The 20,148-nt window shown below is 48.5% G+C and overlaps 1 protein-coding gene across 1 annotated transcript in view; it reads right to left on the bottom strand.

Moving 5' to 3' along the window:
* The window catches only part of LOC138504593 (ADAMTS-like protein 5), a 567,458-nt gene that overhangs the window by 342,497 nt on the left and 204,813 nt on the right, over positions 1-20,148 (bottom strand). Inside the window, exon 6 of the mRNA XM_069625180.1 lies at positions 5,178-5,305. Coding sequence (XP_069481281.1) covers positions 5,178-5,305 — 128 coding nt within the window. The remainder of the gene's footprint in view (positions 1-5,177; positions 5,306-20,148) is intronic.

Raw genomic sequence — 20,148 nt, 5'->3', positions numbered from 1 at the left:
CGCCCTTGCAGGAACAGATCAGGGTTTTATCCTAATGAAAAGAAGCACATTTAATCGCCAGCGTGTAGGTGTCTGGAGCACGACTGGACTCCTCTGATAGTCAACATTAATCTTCACATTGTTCGGTAAAAAGGGGAAATAGTGTGACACAAAACTGCAAAAATGATGCAATTATGCTGCACTAAATACCCAGCCCCCAACCCCTGCACGGCCTCGCTGGGTCTTTATCCCCCCGCCCCCCCCCCCCCCTATTAGATCCCTTCCCCCTTCGAATCTCTCTTCTCAGGATCAGGGATGAGGCCCCGGGTCTACCTGACATTGACCCCTTGACCCGGCTCTGCTTTGCCCCTTTCCTCCCAGTTGGAATCGGGAGGCAGCATCCGGGTTTAGCTGCTTGCCCCCTGACCTTTACGCCCTGAACCTTACCAGCTGTCTGCTTCCCTCCCAGTCGGGATACGGAAGGTAACCCCTTGGGGTTATCTATAATTGTCTTCTGACCTTTACCCTTCATCCCTAGCATCTCTTTCCTACTTCCTTTTCCGCATGGTCAGCATGAATAAATTGGCTCTGGTTAGGGATGCGATTGCCCCCTGGCCTGCATCCGTCATCCCCACTGAAACGACATGTTATGACATCATGTGGCATTTGTAACGTGCCTGTACACAAGGGTTTCTAGGCGCGAAACACTGCCAGTGTCTCCTCCCCACTCATGGTCCGGAAGGCGGCCTCCGGTCATACTTGTGAATGTCCTCTGACCTCCTGTCCCTTGACCTCCGCTCACCCTGTGGCCAGTTTTAGAAGGAAGGATTGGATTATATGCCTTATCGGCCCTCGCCCTCATCCCAACCATCTGCCCGAAATTGCTTCTCCTCCCTACCACTACCGAATGCTTCAACATACTCCTTCTTTTCCTCACAAAGCGCTTCGACGCCATAAACTACGGTGGGAGGCGCTATACATATACAAATATGCTGATAAACTACAGAACTTGAACTCTAAGGTCCTATGTTCTTCTGATTCAAAGAAAGTTCACGCAGATTGAGTGGAAACATTTAAACCAGAGAGTAATGGGGGCGCGAGTATGAGACATCGAAAACCTGAGTGGGCTTCAACTTCTAGTAAACATGACTGGCCCTTGGGTAAAGTGCGAATCTTTGCATCTTTTTAGCAGTATTTCTGGAATCTGGTGCCACATGTAGGATTTTGAAATGTTACATTTGTTTGTGCAAGTGCAAAATGCAATACAAATGTCACTATAAATCTTAGTATTGTGAGGTTGCAAGTGCGTTCTCGATTTGGGATGGCGGGTCATTAGGATAGGAGAGATGTTCTGTCTCTGGGGAGCTCGCCTGCTGAATCTTTCCGCTACAAGATGGCGTCTCCTGTTGCCAGTGTGTTTTCTTGTTTGATTGCCTTTGTTCCCCGATTTTCTATTTCTTCTTGGGCTTGTACTTTACCTCCCTTAAGCTATTCTTCCCCCTATTCCCCCCACAAATTCCTACCTCCTTCATGTAGCTCCACCCACCCTCTCAAATACCGCCCCCCTGGTTTTACTTGGGCAGTTTCCATATTTTTCTCCTTTTCGCTTGATTTTTTTATGATTGAATGAGGGGGGGGTCCCATCTTTTGGGGTGCGAGGGTGCTCAGCTTTCGATAGGCAGGTGGAATGCCAATCATAGCAGTATGGCTTTCAGAGGGCGGGTTATTAGCGTTTGAAGGGTCATCATCCCATTCGTGATCACTCAGCATAACCAAGTCTGCATCCAACCCTCAAAACTCACAACCACCACAAGAAGAAAGTGGAAACATGTCAAAGAAACCTATTCGAAAAACTGCAGTTAACCAAACCCTCAACTGCAGAACTAGAGCTAGTGACCAAGACGGGAAAGCGGAGCTACTACAACAAATGGATCGCAGACGCAATCGACAAGATCGCCCCAGAAAAACCATTCACCCCATCAAAAAAAAAGAGCAATGACCAAATGGTTTCCCCCACTATTAAGTGCCATGAAAAAGGAAAACAAAAAGATTGAACTGGAATGGAGAAAAGAATACAACCCGGACAAAAAAAAACGCTAAATACGTGCATACAAGAAGGAAATTCAAAAGGCGAAGAGAAGGCATTAGGATGACAGAATCACCAATGCCACCAACACACAAAAAAAATGTTTAACATCATTAAAGAGATGAGAAACCCACCATGCTGCGACAACACCCAACCCCCTCAGAGAAACTATGCAACGACCTGGCAGACCGCTTAAAAAAAAAATCTATGACATACGACAATCCATACAAAACATACCAACCGACCACAACATACTACAAAGCAAACCAACAGAACCTCAGCACAAACTCAAAAACTTTCCTGAAATATCAGCAGAGGCATTCGCAATGCTGGTAAAACACAGCAAGAATACTGGATCACCCATGGATCCCTGTCCCTCGGACATCTACAAATTGATCCTCGCACAAGGAACGCCAGCAGAATACTACAGAAACCTTCTGAACCTTTCACTAGCAACACGAACTGTACCAAAGTCCTTCAAATCAGCATATATCAAACCTCTTCTGAAAAACACAAGTGGTGACTTAGGAGACCTCTCCAACTACAGGCCGATTTCAAACATTCCCTACCCCTCAAAACTCCTGGAAACCTACGTATATAAACTAACCCAAGAATACGTAGAACAACATCACCTGTTGGACCAAGCTCAAGTCGGTTTCCGACCAGCGAGAGGAACGCAAACAGCACTACTATCCATCTAGGACGACCTAAGAACCAACGCAGATTCAAACACAACCTCAGCCCTAATTCTACTCGACCTCTCTGCAGCCTTCGACACAGTCATGACACCCTCACCAAAAGACTAGAAGACATAGGCATAACAGACACAGCACTACTCTGGACTAAATCATTCCTAGACAGAACAGAAACAGTATGGATTAAACCCTTCAAATCCACTCCAAGAGTTAACTACTGTGGAGTTCCACAAGGATCCTCGCTATCACCACTGTACTTCAACATCTACCAGTTATCCGAATCTTCAAAAAGTACAACACTACATGCTACAACTACGCAGATGATACCCAAATCATCTACAAAATCAATGACACCCAAGCTGATCATTCAACCCTAATCAAGTGTCTAATAAAAGAAGTCTTCAACTGGATGACTGCCAACAACCTGAAAATCAATCCAGGAAAGACGGAAATCATGATCATATCCAAAGACCAAGAGAACGAATACCGCCATCCGGTGGCCAACGGAAATGGGGAACCGCACCATCACCATCTAAGGTAGTAAAAAATCTGGGAGTCTTGATGTACAACACCCTAACCTTAGAACCACAAGTAAACGCAACAGTCAAGAAATGTTTTTTCCTCCTCCACATGGCAAGAAGAATCCTACATTTCCTCTCCTTCACACACAAAACCCTCGCTATCGTCGTCCTCATCATGTCAAGTATCGACTATGCAAACAGCCTCTACCTCGGAACTCCAGAATACCTCCTGAAGAAACTACAACGGATCCAAAATACAGCAGCCAGACTACTCCTCAAACTATCCAGAAGAGACCATATCACTCCAGCCCTAAAAACACTACACTGGCTCCCAGTAAAACATTGCATCACCTTCAAAACAATGTGCATAACTCACAGAGCAATCAGTGGACAGGAAGCAGAATTCCTACAAAAGAAAATAACAATCTACAAACCAACGAGACCCCTCCGATCAAGCAACAAAATCCACCTGGAACCTAAACCATACCTCAAGAAGAAACTGGGAGGCACCTCCTTCTACCACTTAGCCTCAAAAACCTGGAACAACATCCCAAAAGACAGAATAAACACCAAAAATCACCTAAAATTTAGGAAATTACTAAAAACCTGGCTCTTCAACACCACAGACTCAAACTGAAAACCGAAACGAAAAGGAAAAGGGATGAATAAACTGGAGTGGACACGGACAACCCCCAGTACAGACTGTGGACATCTCCCTATATGAAACAGCTCCCACGGCTCCTGGACGAAGGACGCCAGTTAGAGGAGAACACAGACCACACCCAAATTGAGACAGAATAAACTCCCCACCCAACAACTGCACTTGTCTGTAAATTGCCACTGGGTACCACACTATAGTGGAATTATCGGGATATTAGCAATCACCACAATATATGAGCTGTGGACATGGGCAGGTGCGCTAGCTGTATGGGTGGGAAGGGAAGCCTGGGGGAGGAAGGGGCCAGATGTGAAAGGGACCTCGAAGGCCGGACGGACCAAGATCTAGACAGAGGCACAGGGGTGCTCCCGAACCCCAGCTGGGGAAATTACAGAAGCCCAGCGCCTCAATTCAGGATAAAGATGCCAACTAACCAATTGCACTAACAATTTCCCCCTCTGCATACACCTCTCAGACTCCAAACCAAACACAACCACAAACCTACAGCACAACAAACCGCAAAAACTTCACTGCACTGCAACAACAAAACAAAAAACAAACAGACCCGCACAACAGTACACAACGACTACCGGCCGCAAAACACCCCAGGCCCAGCCAACAGACTCACCGGGCTGAGGCTGCCAACAGCACATCACTGCTCTCTTGCACTTTTCCGGCTACTTCCCACTAACCACCCTTCCCCCTCCTCTTTCAGAGCCACCAGAGCGCCAGGGGACCACTCCGGTGGTGATAGTGCGCGGTAAAAATGTCCTTTAACGTTAACATTAACATAAGGCAGGGCTTCCTTGTTTTGAGCCAGGGCATCCTAACCTGATTTCCATTAGTCAATACTGGCATACCAGTGCCGTAAGATCATTACAGTGGTGATTAGCACAGGACACATGGTTTATAACATAACATATTTTAGGCTAAAAGTGTCCAGCATTCTGTAGGCAAATGGCTTGAAAATAACTCGTGTTTCATGACACCATTTTAATGGCGCTGCTCTCATCCATATTAACAGATTTTTGGAAGGTAAATACCGGTGAGAGTGCCGTGATTGGTTGTGTTATGTTATTTGGCATTCATATATCACTCTATATATCATTGGTATGACCTCAAAGCGCTTGTGGGATAATGTTGACTGGCTGGCATTCCCCTACACCGCTGCATTAGTGCGCTTATAGGTCTATAAGACAGATGTTGCTGACTTGACTCGGCAACATCTGTATACTTACCAGGCATCGACCGTTGATGCAGATGCCCTGCGTATCCCCCTGGCACCGCGTCCCGTCCAGGACTCGGCCAAAGCTGTAGTAGAAATGATGACCTTCGGCGAGGCAGCTCAACTCGCATGTACTGGATCCTGCACGGGAACGAGAAGAGATGGTTAACGATCTCGGCCATCTTGAAATATCGATGGAAAATTATCGCATGACCAGGATTCCTCTAAGGGCGATCCATATCTGCATGCTGAAGCTCTGCTAAGCTCGTCAGAAGGCATACATATACGGCCGAAACATGTGTCAACAGACCAGGCCAGTACGTTAGCATGAGATATGTTTCACACCTTACTTTTATACGATGGAGTTCCTTACATATTTCCTACATGCTGCTACAGATTCAACATACCACCGCAAGAATGTACATGTAGACTTTGTAATCAGTTTTTAGACATTGCCTGACGTGTGTGGACTCAATGTAAAGCTTTACAAAAGGAATGTATAAGGAGTTATACCCTAAATTCATATATGACATGTTACCACTAGACAGTGAAGCGCGCTGGGAGTGATATCACGGATGGGACATCGATGAGTCTATCCTGTGCATAGCACACACATTATGGAGACACGTCCTCGCGCAGATTCAAGCAAATGTTATGTTATGTTATGTTACTTGGCATTTATATAGCGCCTTATGTATCAATGGTATGATCTCAAAGCGCTGGTAGGTTGAACGCCCTCGGGAACCGTAGTTCAAGTCAGTAGAGAGAGAGAGAGAGAGTCATAAGGTGCGTGGGTGCACTGGATATGTGTGCAGCTGGTGTGGCACTTGTATGATAGCTGCTTCTTAGCGGTAGGTGTGGTGGTTGGGAGGTCAGGAATATGGGTTCATTCTGGGGGGATACCCAGACTGATTTCTGGATGCGTTAGGCCTGAGGAGACGCTTAGGCTAGCGTTGTATGCTCAGCTAGCTGTGTTTAATTAGGATGATGTGGAGTATGTGGCAGGTGTTAGAATGAAAACAGCTATGCAGAATGTGTCGTAGCATTGCTGTGTTCTAGTTGAGTGGTGGTGTATAGGAGAGAGTAAGCGTGGTGGTGTGATATGGTGGTTATCAGTAAGGCGCTTCAGATCGAGCACTCCATCTGAACCATCTATTCTATCGGTTATATTCACTCTGTCCATTCATTCCACTTCCTGTGCGCGTCCATTTCGTCTGTTTCATCCATTTAATTGACTAGTCCTTCCATCCATTCCGTCCACTCAACCCTTCATCCACGTGCTCTAATCCATCCGTTCCGTAGAGTCCTTTCATCCTTCCTTCCTATTTGATTTTATAATAAATGACAGTATGTGTATTTAGCGGTTTTGTGTTCTAAATATGGATTTTAAGATTGGATTATGTATGAAGTCATTGGAGTATTTTGGATCTGTACGTTTCAGGTAGACCTTATTTTAATGTGTGTTATAGAGTGTGTGTGCATTGGACGGTGTAAGGTTTAATGTAGAACCACGTCACAATGATACATAAAAAACAAATCCTCTATTTTTCAGGTTTAAGAAAACTTTAGACCCTGAGCCAGACTATATGCCAAGAATAACATGGCTGCACTGGGCTGCGTTCTCACAGGGAAATCAGTCCTACGGCAGCACTGTGGGGCCAACCTATGACGTCAGCAGGAAGACCCGGAAAGCGTTCTTGGAAGCCACCTCCAGTTGCCAGGGATTGGCCATGGAAGTGGGAGCGCGATTTATGATGGTGGGGGAAGGGGCTGAGGGCGCGCGCGCCATGTGCATTTTTGGAAGGGATCCGACAATGCAAGAGAGTTCAATACTCAACTGATGAGAGTGGGCTCACAGCTGATGGCGTCATCGTGTGCCCGTGTAGTTACCTTAACCTAGTGCAACCCCTTCTTATCAGCTGGTGCACTTCCAATGGAATCGATGCAGAGTGGACGGGCATATGGAAGACTGCTTCTATAGGGCCCGCCTTGGCGCGAAACACCTTGGCACTGGGCAGAGAGGACCACAGTCTTGTTGACATGGCGCCTGCAGAGAAGTCGACTTCTTTACACCAGGGCCGAGAGCATAACACATAACAATGCACGTGGAATTCTTTACAGTGTGGTCTGGTAATGCACAGATATGAAAAGTTGCCAGGCGATGCCTAGGTTCCTCCTGGGGCAACCGGTCAATGCCATTTGCTGGCATCAATAGGGGTGGTTGGGGGGGGGGCTTCAGAATATGAAAGGACCCCCCAGAGGGTGACCACCCCTCAGAACCTCCGCTGCTTCCCCCCGCTGGTGCACTGTTGGAACAGTGGCCGATGAGTACACCCTCTGAGGGGAATGTGTTGTTTGCATACAGGGCAGTAAGATTAATCCCTGATGTCCAAGGAAAGTGGGCAGGAGACGGGCATGTATTGAAGGGTTAGGAGCCAGTGAAAGGTCATCATTGGTCCTAGATCCCCTGACCTGAGCATGGGGTCGCGGGCAGCCATCTTGCTGTGCTTCCTTATGTCAGCTCAGTGGTGCCCACACCGAGTACACAACGTCTGCCACAAGAGTGTTTCTGCCTCTTGTGTCGAAATCGATGCAGTTGAGCAAATAGGCATGACTTGACAGTTCAGCATTGCTGGGCGTTTGCTCGGTGGTGCAGTATTGCTATGATATTAAATCTCGAAATTACTCCTGAAAAACTAGAAGCACTCCACAATGGCAGAGACTGGGCACTCACCATCCCTGGGGGGCCTGTGTGGGTGGGCACTGCATGTAGAGGAACACGCATGCAGGGACTGGCGGTGTACTCTGCCAGCTTTCAGTCAGCCCACTTCTTTCATCACGCGTCTCTTCTGGAAACAGGTATCACACACACACCAGTCCACTGGCTGTATTTCCTTGTGTATTCTGCATTCCTGGGTATCTCCAGAGAATGTCCTTGCAGGCCCAACATCCACGCTGCCTGAGTGGCACCATCAACTGTTCTAGTAAGGAGCGACCTTCTCTGGCTTTGCGGCAATGGTAATGGTATGGTAATGTTTATTTGTATAGCGCCTAAACTCAAGCAAGTGTTTTTCAAAGAGCTCAAGGAGGGAAGGAACACAACTATTGCTCAGAGCCCTTGAATTTCTGAGACGATAACGGTCTGCACAGGCAGATTAAGTGAGTATCATGCATGTAACAGTTTGGATACAGCAAATAGGCCAGACAGCGATTCTGTCGTTTTTTCAAGTGCACGTTGAGGAACAGATCATGCAAGTGCGGGAGGGCAGGGAGGGGAAGGGGACCAAAGGCGCCCAGTCGGTAGGGACTGGTGAAGTGCAGAGAGAGAGGCTCTCAATGTTATATTACAAGTGCAGTTGGGTGTTGGGCGTAGCGGCAAATGCAGAAGGGCTGGCAGGGTGCCTGGGACCTGTGAGACTCTGCGGTACACCAGGCGGCCAGGCAATAAGCTGTATTGAAGGAGGGAGAGAAGGAATAACAGAGAGCTAGGTTAGCAGGATAGGGGGAGAGAGAAGGAAGAGGAGAAGAGGTAGGTTTTGAGGAGTTTCCGGGAACTTCAGAATTTCAGGCTCAAAACGGAGGGTGGCAGGGAGGCTGTTCCAGAGCGAGGCACCTGCTCTGGAAAGATATCTCTCTCCAAATCTCTATTTGAAGAACCTGCTCACTCGCAGAAGGTTGTTGGTAGATGAGCGGAGGGCTCGAGAGGGGCAGTGCTTAGGAAGGCAACATTGAAGGTAAGTAGGTCCCAGGCCCCAGAAAGCCTTGTGGACAATGCAGATGGTCTTGAATGTGATCCTTGCAGCCACAGGCAGCCAGTGGAGAGATTTCAGCGCCAGAGAGATACAGGCCCTGGGCTTGAGGCCACGGATAAGTCTTGCAGTTCTGTTCTGGATGAGTTGCAGAGGGCGCAGGGCAGAAGAATAGAGGTTGCAATAGTCCAGCCTGGAGAGAACCAGGGCTCAAGAGACAGTTAGCCTCTGGGGGAAACTGAGGAAAGGTAGAGTGCCTCTAAGGAGGTGTAGTTGATAGACTTTTTTGAAATGTCAGAAATGTGAGAGGAGAAGTTGAGAGTGGAGTTGAAGATGACCCCAAGATTTCTGGTCCCACAGGCAGGGCAGAGGGAGGCTGGCCACAGTGAGAGGGGGAAGCGGGAGCAGGTGTCCCAATGCGAACAATCTCAGTTTTACTGGCATTGAGACAAAGGTCGTTTGCAGTACACCATGAGTGGATAGCGGACAGGCAGTCGGGTATAAGTGAGGAGGAGGAGGCTGAGGGTAGCCTGAAGGATATAGCTGCGTGTCATCCGCATAACACTGGCAATCACACGTGCCAGGGCAGCCATGTAGACGTTGAAGAACCAGGGGGATAGGTTAGAGACCTGAGGAACGAAGCAGGTTGAGAGGGTGATAGTTGAGAGAAAGGCACCAAGTTTGACCTGGGATGGGCGGTCGGGAGAAAAGAGGTTAACCAAGCCACAGCCTGTCCGGTGATTCCCAAGGTGTCACAAAGCCGTGAGATCAGGATGTTGAGGTTAACCGTGTCAAACGCAGAGGAGGGATCAAGGAGAATGAGGACAGAGGGAGTGGTCGTGTCAAGATTTGAGAGCAGGTCCTCACGGGTGTTCAGAAGAGGGGTTTCCATGCCTCTGGATGCTCTAAAGCCAGGCTGATGGTCGTGGAAACAACTGATTGATTCTGTGTGGAGGTTTAGCTGAGAGATAGCCAGCTTCTCCAGGAGTTTGCCCAGGAAAGGGGTGATAGAGATTGGGTTGTAGTTTGGTGGAATGGAGGGGTCAGCAGATTGTTTCTTGAGAAGAGTGTGCACAAGGGAGTGCTTGAGAGAAGTTGGGAAAATTCAATTGGAAAAGGAGAGGTTGCAAAGGTCGGCCAAGGCTGGTGCGAGGGAGTCAGTGTTGTCCTTGATGGTTTTAGAGGGGCAGGGGTCAACTTGCTTGGATGAGGCCTTCATAGACCGTAGTTGTCTAGTGACCTCATCAGGTGTGACAGGAGAGAGAGAGGAGAGTGGAAATGCAGGTGGGGGCCAAGGGAGGCACAGGTACAATAAAGACTTGGGTGTCGTGTAGCTTTAAATATGTCCACGGACGAACATATACATCAAGCCCAATGTTCTCTAGATGAACCATTCCTTTTTTTTATTTTTTACTTTTATTTATTTAGCTTGGCAGCACAGACATAGGTGAGCAACATACAAGGTAGGTACAATACAGAGGCAATATAGGTAATACAGGTATACAGAGTCAGCTTACAGTTTGATTATTCACTTAGGAGGTACATGCAGAGTGGGTGCGGGACTGGGGAGGCAGTAGTTCAGAAGGGGGAACTGGGGTGAGGGGAGGTGGGAGCTGGGGATGTAGTATCTGATGCAGTATCCATAGAGGACATATAGGATCGAAACCTGAGACAAATATCTCTGGGTCTTGAGTAATTTGGCTGCAGTAGGGACCAGGATTCCTCAGTGTCTGAGGCCCAAGTGACCGCTCTGAGCCACTGTGCATGAGTAGGTGGTGCGGGCCGAAGCCAACAGAGTAGGATGGACCGTACTGCGAGCAACATGCAGAGGCCGGCCAGTTTTTTGGAATCTCGGCGCAGTTCGGGGAAGTCGTGGAAGGGACATCTCATTGGAGATGGGATGATAGGATGCTCAAGAATAGTTGACATCGTAGAACATACCAAATTCCAGAATTGGGTGAGGCGGGGGCACAGGGCCAGACCATGTGAATGTAGTCAGCGGTATCATAGCCATATCTGGGGGAGTGGTCGTTAAGCATGTGGTGAAGTCTGTTTGGGGTATAGTGATACCTATGGAGTACCTTAAACTGGATTAGTTTGAAACGGGAGTTGAAGGATACCCTGTATATGCATGTGCACATATGCGCCCAGCGTTCGTCGGTCATTTCCAACCCAAGGTCATCTTCCCATGCGTGTTTCAGTTTGGTGAATGCAGGGGTGGATCTAGTTTGAACCATGTTATAGAGTCTGGATACTTTACCCCTCGTGGGCATGGGGGAGGTTAGTTCCGCAATTGCGGGGTCATCTGATGGTATCGCTGGGAACATTGGGTATTTGTGTTTAAGGGTTTACCGGAGAGATGAATACTGAAGCCATATAGACGGTCTCTGTCTCAGGGATACTGGAAGGTCTGGCCATTCAATGAAGTTTCCCTGCTCGAAGATGTCTCGGATCAACTCATATCCTGCCTCGGCCCAACGGCGCACTACGAGCGGTGGTACATGTGGGACCCTGGGAGAAAGTTCCATAGTGGGAGGTTCCCGTGGAATGGGTGGGTGGTACCGAGTAATTTCCATGCTTTTGTTAAGGCCAGGGACGTGAAGGCCACCGGGTCAAGTGAGTCCGAAGCTGATGGAATGGGTTGAACAACTAGGGAACGAATGTCCTGGTCGCTAACTGCTAGTTTTTCGAGCCTGACGTGTGGAGGGGGCTCTAATGTGTTGAACCAGTGTGACGTGAATTGGACTTGTGCTACCAGCCAATATTTGAAGAAATCAGGAGCACCAAAGCCACCACCCTCCATTGGGGCAGACACGGTCCCAAGTTTAAGACGGACCGCGCCTGAATGCCACAAAAATGTGTTAATCGTGCAAGTCAATGTTCGGAAGAACTCGTCGCCTGGCCATAAAGGGATGTTGGTGAGCCTCTACAGAAGTTGGGGCAGTACTATCATCTTCAGTTTCCCCATCCTGCCTGCAAGGGAGATTGGCAGTTTACTCCAGCCCAGTGCCCTAGTTGCGAGGTTCGTGAGGTATTTTTTATAGTTTTCTTCGAAGGTCAATTCGAAGTGGCGAGCAATTTCTATTCCGAGATAGGTGAATTTTGACTGAGCCCAAACGAACCCCAGAGTATCGGGGGGGCGGAGGAGTGCAGTCTCTGAGAGGGAAGAGGGTGGACTTAGCGCAATTCACTTAAAGTCCGGAGATGTGTCCGAAGCGGATGACGTCTTCCAATATCGGAGTCAAATTGGTGGAGGGGGAACGGATGAAGGGAAGCGCATCATCGGCATACAGGGACACTATATTAGACTGGCCTCCAGTTCGTAAACCTCTATGTGCGTGGGATTGTCGTAGCATATCTACAGGGGCAGGGTGTGGCCCAATACTCGAACCAATTTGCCAGTTCGTAGACCATTTCTTAAAACCTATCAGTCAAAAAACTCAATCTTTTATCCAAAATACCACATCGGTTATAACAGCCTTTGAGGGTATGACATTAATCCCTCCTGAGGATATACTGGTAACAATGACATCCAATCACTATATACCAGCATCCCACAGGAGGAGGACCTTTAATGTGTCAGACATTTCTTGAGACAAGAATTTAGAGACGACAGAGTGCCTGTGCCCTTTTTGGTTGAACTTGCTAGTATAGCTCTACAAAAAAATCCTTTTCCAGTTCAACAGACAATTCTATCTCCAAATAAGGGGGGCAGTGTGGGTGCAGCCTTTGCCCCCTGTCTTGCAGTACTCTTTTGGAAATCTTTGTAGAAAGTAACATCTTCAATGCTAGCAATCTCTTTCTACACCATATAATGACTTGGAAAAGATATATATATGATCTGCTCTTCATCTGGCACGGAGATCTAGTTAATCTTAGTGCCTTCCATATGTGACCCACATATACAGTTCACTTTATAAGGTTACGGTACATTTGAAAACTTCCTGGACTCAAGCTTAAAAATGATTGATAACAGACTGAACAGGAATCTTTTTCAAAAACCTATAGAGAAAAACATGACCCTCCACTACATCAGCTTCCTTCCTAGGAGCCCCAGGAACAATCTCTCCTTTGGGCAATACCTGAGGATTAGACAGAACTCTACAGAGATCAAGGACTTTACACATCATGCTGGAATCCTAGATGGGAGACTTAAGAGCAGAGGATATCCTAAAAAAATGACTTTCAAAATCAAAAAAGAGAGCAGGATACTCTCCCAGGGAACACCTACTGAAAAACATAACCATGATACTAACCAAGATAGAATGACATGTGTCCTGACCCACTCGACAATGACATCCAAAGTCAAAGCCATTATTAGGAAGTATTGGCCTATTGTCACCCTGGATCTTCCAGCTGAACATATACCTAGGTTTGCCCTTAAACGAGCAGCTAACTTGCACCCACTGATAGGCCGCCACCCATTTGGCCAATGCTCAGTATGCAAGTTCACTAAACAAAGTGTCTTTCCAAATCGGCCACAGGGAACAGACCCTCCTGTACTTTACTAATCGCAAGGCCAAGAGAGTAAACTATTATATTGAATGTCCCTTTCATCTTTGCTATGTGGGTCAAACGTCCAGATGCGTTAACCCCTGTGTGTCAGAACGTAGATCAAGAATTCAATGCAATGTTCTTACAACTCCAATGGTTGAACATTTTGTGCTCCAAAACATTCTCCTGATGACATCCTGTGGTTGGTACGTGACACAGTAAAATGCCCAATTAATGCCATAGACCAGCTACTACAGAAAGCATCAAGATGGATCTACAAAATGGGTACTCACCTTAATGGACTTAATGAAAAATGAACCTTCTAAAGTCGATTTACTGTGCTTACATACATCTTGGTTCCTTTCGATACACTTTATAAATATCAATAAGAAATGTTACACTTAATCTCGTAACCTCTGTGTACAATGTGAGCTGTCCTTTTATGTTTATTCCTCTGGCAAATTGTTGTTGCCCCTAGTGCAACCAATACCAATCTTCAATGTACCATGTGAACTGTTTTATTGACATGTTTTCTTGACTGCTATTGATTATTTGATTTTTACAATTTCTTAAAAATACCCAAAAACATTTGGTACCTTCAGTAACACCACTAATACTTTCTGATTTGACCAAATAATTGTACTTGATTTCTACTCCAATGCCTGGCACCAGACTATAGTGATAGATATCTTTCTCCTAGCCTTTCACTTTTCCTTCGTCTTCCTCATATGGATATACATACACTTTGTATATATAAATATTGATATATTTTTATACTTCATGCTTTCCCGTCTTGATAAACTCTGTACCTGGCCACTAGCAGGTTCCTACTATATGCCCCGGACCTTTACTATGTCTGCCACAATATTGTATCTATTTTACTTTAAACATCGGACCTTAAACATCAGACTTTTTATGCCAGTAACTCTTCCAGCTTTACTGCTCTCTCACAGCACTGTATTAGTGGCCTTCTTCAGTTTCCAGTCAATTGCTCTAATATGGGCCACAGGCAGGCATCGCATTCCGGGCCTAGCGACCTTGTGACTTTGACAGCACCGTATTTTTTCATCAGCTTCCCATGTAACTGTTGTCAAACCAACATGTACACGCTTGGAGTTGCTCTAGCAATGGCTCCTAATTATCACATCTTGCACTCGCTCCAAGATCAGCGATCAATGACTTAAGCCTGCAACGTTGTTCCGTGAACACGCTCACGTGACTCTGGCCAAAGTGACATGTAATCATTACCGCATCGATTACCTTTGGCTACCGTATTGTTCTTTCCGCACTTGCCGTGGCCAGCCCACTAACCTAGTGATCGAGACAAAGGTAGACTTTCCCGCTCCTGATGGTTTTTGGATTCTTATCAAGAACAGTAAGTGCTTCTTCCTCTCCCCGTCCCTTCCTCCTGCTTTCCTTTTTAGATGTATTCATGTATTGAGAGCCTGCACCCAACCTTCCACAGACTGACTCCTGGCTTCAACCCGGATCTGAATTCAGTGCGAGTGCCTCCATATGAGATTCTGTATGTAAGTGTTATTTTCTTCCACAATTGGCGTGGCCTACGTGACCTCCCTGCCATTTCATTTTTTGAGATTTCAACATCCTGCGTCCAAGCAGGTGAGCCCCTCGAGCCCCCCTGGCCCTCCAAAATCTTGGGCCTTGCCTTTTGCTGCTCCCAGGCCCCGCATGCTGCCTTGCAGCCCCGGCTCTCCCTGTTGTTCCTCCCCGGCCTTAAACCCGCCTCCCAGTCCTCCCCCTCCCAGGCACAGATGACCATGCTTACTGCACCCGGGGATCGCACATTCAACATCCTGCGTCCCCGGGTGAGCAGGTGAGCCCCTCGAGCCCCCCTGGCCCTCCAAAATCTTGGGCCTTGCCTTTTGCTGCTCCCAGGCCCCGCATGCTGCCTTGCAGCCCCGGCTCTCCCTGTCGTTCCTCCCCGGCCTTAAGCCCGCCTCCCAGCCCACCCCCTCCCAGGCAGAGAGGACCATGCTTGCTGCATCCAGGGATCGCACATTCAACATCCTGCGTCCCCGGGTGATCAGGTGTGCCCCTCGAGCCCCCCTGGCCCTCCAAAATCTTGGGCCTTGCCTTTTGCTGCCCTCACAACCCTGCGTGCTGCCTTGCAGCCCCGGCACTCCCCGTCGTTCCTCCCCGGCCTTAAGCCAGGTTCCCGCCCTCCCCCTCCTGTGATTGGTTGCCTCCCTGGCCTTACCTGTTCTCCCCTGGGCAGCCCACTGACCGGCAGCCCCTGCGCCTAAGGGCCCAAGGACAAGGGCGGCTCCCACATTGGCGGTTCCATGATGTGTCAGCAGGGGAAGCCAATGAAGCCACCAGACACCGACAAAACTGTAAGTGCTGGCACGGGTGGGGGGTAGAGCAATTACTCTACTCCAGAAAGCTCCTGCCACTGTAACTTACCTCTCAATGGCCTAGACTGCTATCGACTTACACCATGCATTATTAGAGAGATATGTGACCACCAGCCTAAACCTATTCATGACTGGACAGCAAACGCTGCCTGCAGTATAATGTTAACCAGTAACATACCCGAGAGAACCACAAAGATTAGCCTTCATCGCATTTAGATAGAAATGTGATTGTTAGCATGCACCACACTCAGGATTCTGAACCCTAGCTTGCGTCGCATCTAGACAGAAATGTGACTGTGAGCATGTACCGCACCTAGATGGAATCCCGCAATTGCAAGGACAGCAATGCCAACTAACCAACCAACTAACAATTCCATCCCTCTGCATACACCTCTCAAACTATAACCAAACCCAACCACAAGCCTAAAACGCAGCAATCCGCACAAACTTCACAACAATGCAACAACAAAACAAACCACACATAGACTTGCACAACAGCATACGACGACTACGGACCATAAAACACCCCAAGCCCAGCCAACGGACCCACCGGGCTGAGGCTGCCAACAGCACATCACTGCTCTCTTGCACTTTTCCAGCTTACTCCCTCTAACTCACCCCCCCTCCCTCTTTCAGAGCCCCAGAGCGCCAGGGGGCCACTTCGGTGGTGATAGTGCGCGGTACAAATGTCCTTTTTTAACATTAACATTAACATGCCAATGTCAATAAGGTCTAATGAGTCCATACTTTCTTTTTTCTGTATCGCTTCTCCTTTCACGTTACTGCAGGTGCCCTCCTCGCTGGTGCTGCGCTCACGTCACCAAGTCTTCTTTCTAGCACTATTTAGAGGCCACTATGCCTACACATCGAACTTACCTTGGTATGTTTCCAAATCTCTCTTACATTAAGATGTTTTTTACAGTGTAATGCAACCTTCTTATGCATTTATAAGAAGGCTTTATGCATATATCAACAAATGTGTTGCTCGACCCCCAATCACAATCCTTTAAATTATTTATAGAGTTAATAATCTAGAAGATCGACTGGTTCTATGATCACATTACCAGCTCTCTGCCCCCCCACTGATCCCCCCCCCCTGGGTCGCTTGGAACCAATAGGAAGCGGGTGAGACATCCATCGCTTTCTTAATAAATGGGAACTCCATGTATCAGTTTACAGCCTACTATAGATTAAAATATTCACTCTCGGTTTCAATCACTCTATTTTTAGGGTTCCTTATCCTGAAGAAGCCGATACACTAAGCCCAGCCAGAACACAGTGTTGTATGCCTGAGGCGATACACTAAGCCCAGCCAGAACACAGTGTTGTATGCCTGAGGCGATACACTAAGCCCAGCCAGAACACAGTGTTGTATGCCTGAGGCGATACACTAAGCCCAGCCAGAACACAGTGGCCCTCATTACGACCCTGGCGGAAAGCAACTGACCTGACCGCCATAGCGTAAATAGCGTTTCCGCCATGGCACGACAGAGTAAAGTGCGGCTAATTCTGACCCATCGGGCACGAGCACTACGCCTTGGCGGAAGTGCAAAGTCCGCGATGGCGGAAATGTCCCCAAAACGCCCCTCACCGCCGTCGTACGGCGACCTAGGTGCAATTCCGCCACCGGACATAGCGGTCACCGTAATGAGCGGCAATCGGAAAATACGGTGACCGTAAATATACGGAAACGGAAGAAAAAACATGGTCCCGGAACGGGAAACAGCACGCCGTACACCTATAAAATCAGAATATTCACACAACCATTAAAAATACTACCCTGAGAGACATCCCAACCCGTCATCCACCCTAGTGAAACCAAAACAATGGGAAAAGTAGCGAAAAAAGCGTGCGACCGCAAGCGGCAGGTCCACTTCTCACGTGAGGAACTCACGGTGCTCACAGAGACCCTCCAGGAGAATGCTGCCGTCGTCTTCTCGACGCAAATGACCAGGACGGCACTTGCAAACAAGAAGGCCATATGGGCCCTGGTGGCACAGCGGGTAAGTGCGGTGGGGACCGCACCCCGCAACCCACAGCAATGCAGAAAGCGATGGGACGACTTGCGGATACGCGTACGGAGCATACTATCCGCCAACCGTAACATTGCCACAGCTACCGGGGGAGGATCGGAATCACCCATCAAGTTGACCCCCTGGGAAGAAATCTGTGCCTCCACCATTGGAATGGAGACCATAGAGGGAGTCGGAGGGATGGAGAAAGGAGTGCAGACATCCGAAGAATCAGGTAGGTGGGCCAAATAAAACTATGCTAAAACCACAATGTCCAATCATGTGAAGTACCATGTGTCCACATAGTGCAACAGAAACACATGTCCAGGAGAACGTCCACTTACATTGGCCTGATAGCGGACATTAAAAGTCAAATTAAATAAATAAATAATTAAAATTCCTAAAAACACCCTCTACACGTGCAGCAGGCACCCCCTAACTGCAGGCTGCAATACAACTGCACCCTCAATCCACAAAAAAAATGAAACCACCTCCAAGGCCCTGACCCAAATCACCCTCAGGTACCACCCCAATGCATGTGATACATTGCCATTCCAATTTCCACAGACCCATTAATAACGCTCGCCCTCCTTTACTCCACCACAGGGTCCGATTCAAACGACGAGCTCCAGGACACCCCTACCAGCACACCTGCAAAGAGGGCCAAGACCAACGGCCAAAGACCCTCCACCTCAGCTGCACGCATCAAGACACGGCAGCAGCACAAATCAAGTGGCAGCACACAGGAGGGGACTTCAACAGGCACCCCAGCAGCCAGCATGGCCACAACACCACCACCACCACAGGCCCCCCCAATGTATGCCACAGAAGGCACTGCTTCTGGTGGCAGCAGCACCATAGGTGACACTGCATTAATGGCAGCATGCTCCGACACAGAAAACGGTGATGTCGATGTACGATCCATCCATGACCTGTCTCAATCCCCCTGTTTGTTTCATCCCGTACAACATGAGGATACCACGCAGGGGCACTCACAAGACGACGACTGGCCATCCCCCACAAGCCCTGTGTCAAGGCAACATGAGGTGATCAGCCCCTCTGTGACACCACCGCAAATGGCCATGGCCCAGCAGAGGCAACAGTCCCTTGACCAGGTGATCGTGCAACAGCAGCAACTGGCCACGCTCCTCAAGGACCATGCTGATGAATGTGGGGGTACCAAGGCAGCCATAGAAACATGTACAGAGACACTAAGGGCAGAAATGGAGAGAAGCACCGAGAGCCTGAGAGTACAAATGGAGAGAAGCACCGAGAGCCTGAGAGTACAAATGGAGAGAAGCACCGAGAGCCTGAGGGGGGAACTGCATGCGACGTCCAAAGACGTATGTGCTGAACTTGCCGCTGTGCGCCGTGTGCTCACTGAGCTCTCACAAACCCTTAGGGACATGCATGGACGTGAGCAGGCAGAGACATCATCCGTTGCAAGTTCCGTCCAGGGCAGCCCCCAACGTAGATCTGGGAGGAACCTGCGCTCCACAGGCAGGGGTGCCCCTGATACCCGGAGAGGGTGCTTGCAATAGCGTCTGCCCACTGACAATGAGCATCTTTGGACACTGGTGTTCGGGGGGGAGGTAGGAGGGTGGAGGGGGTGTGTTGGGCTTACTTGGGTGGCGGGTCGATGGGGTGTGTAACACAATTTCACATATGCTATAAACATTTCACAATCATCCAATGAGATGTGTGGACATTGATCTTTGTGTACGAGGCCATCATAGGCGTACAGTCCATATTGTGCATGTTCCAGACACACACAGTGCCACAAGTCCCGTGTCCATGTATCAACCACCAGGCGTGAGTGCTAGAAGCATGAATCTATGATAATCTGACGAATTTCACGGCCCTCCTGTGCCTCGCGGACTCCTTGAGGTTCTGCCACATCCCCACCCACATCATGACCATATTCTGGTGCTTGCAGTTCTGCGTCAGGGGGCATGGGCACATTTCTACATATGCACATGTTGTGTAGCATGACACATGCCATGACCATCTTTGCAACCTTCTCATGGCGGTACAGGAGTGCCCCGCCAGACCTGCTGAGGCAGCGGAAACGACCCTTCAGTAGGCCGAATGCCTGTTCTATGACTACACGGGTACGTGAGTGGGCATGGTTGTAGTCCTCCTCATGCTGGTTCTGTGGGTTCCGGAGTGGTGTAAGGAGCCATCTCTTCAGTGGATACCCGGCATCACCTGTATGTGGACAATAAAGGATGTTTGAGGAATGACATTGCTACGTAAGCACCCCCCCCCCTTCCTGGCAGGTCATTGCCGCATCACATACCCCACATTATCATGCATGAAATGAGACTCACCGAGTAGCCAGGAATTGTTCCCTG

This window comes from Ambystoma mexicanum, chromosome 11, assembly GCF_040938575.1.
Source record: "Ambystoma mexicanum isolate Mex_15411 chromosome 11, UKY_AmexF1_1, whole genome shotgun sequence".
In the NCBI taxonomy this organism is placed as follows: Eukaryota; Metazoa; Chordata; class Amphibia; order Caudata; family Ambystomatidae; genus Ambystoma; species Ambystoma mexicanum.
Note: the sequence above shows the minus strand (reverse complement) of the source record. Positions and strands in the feature narration are given on the sequence as shown.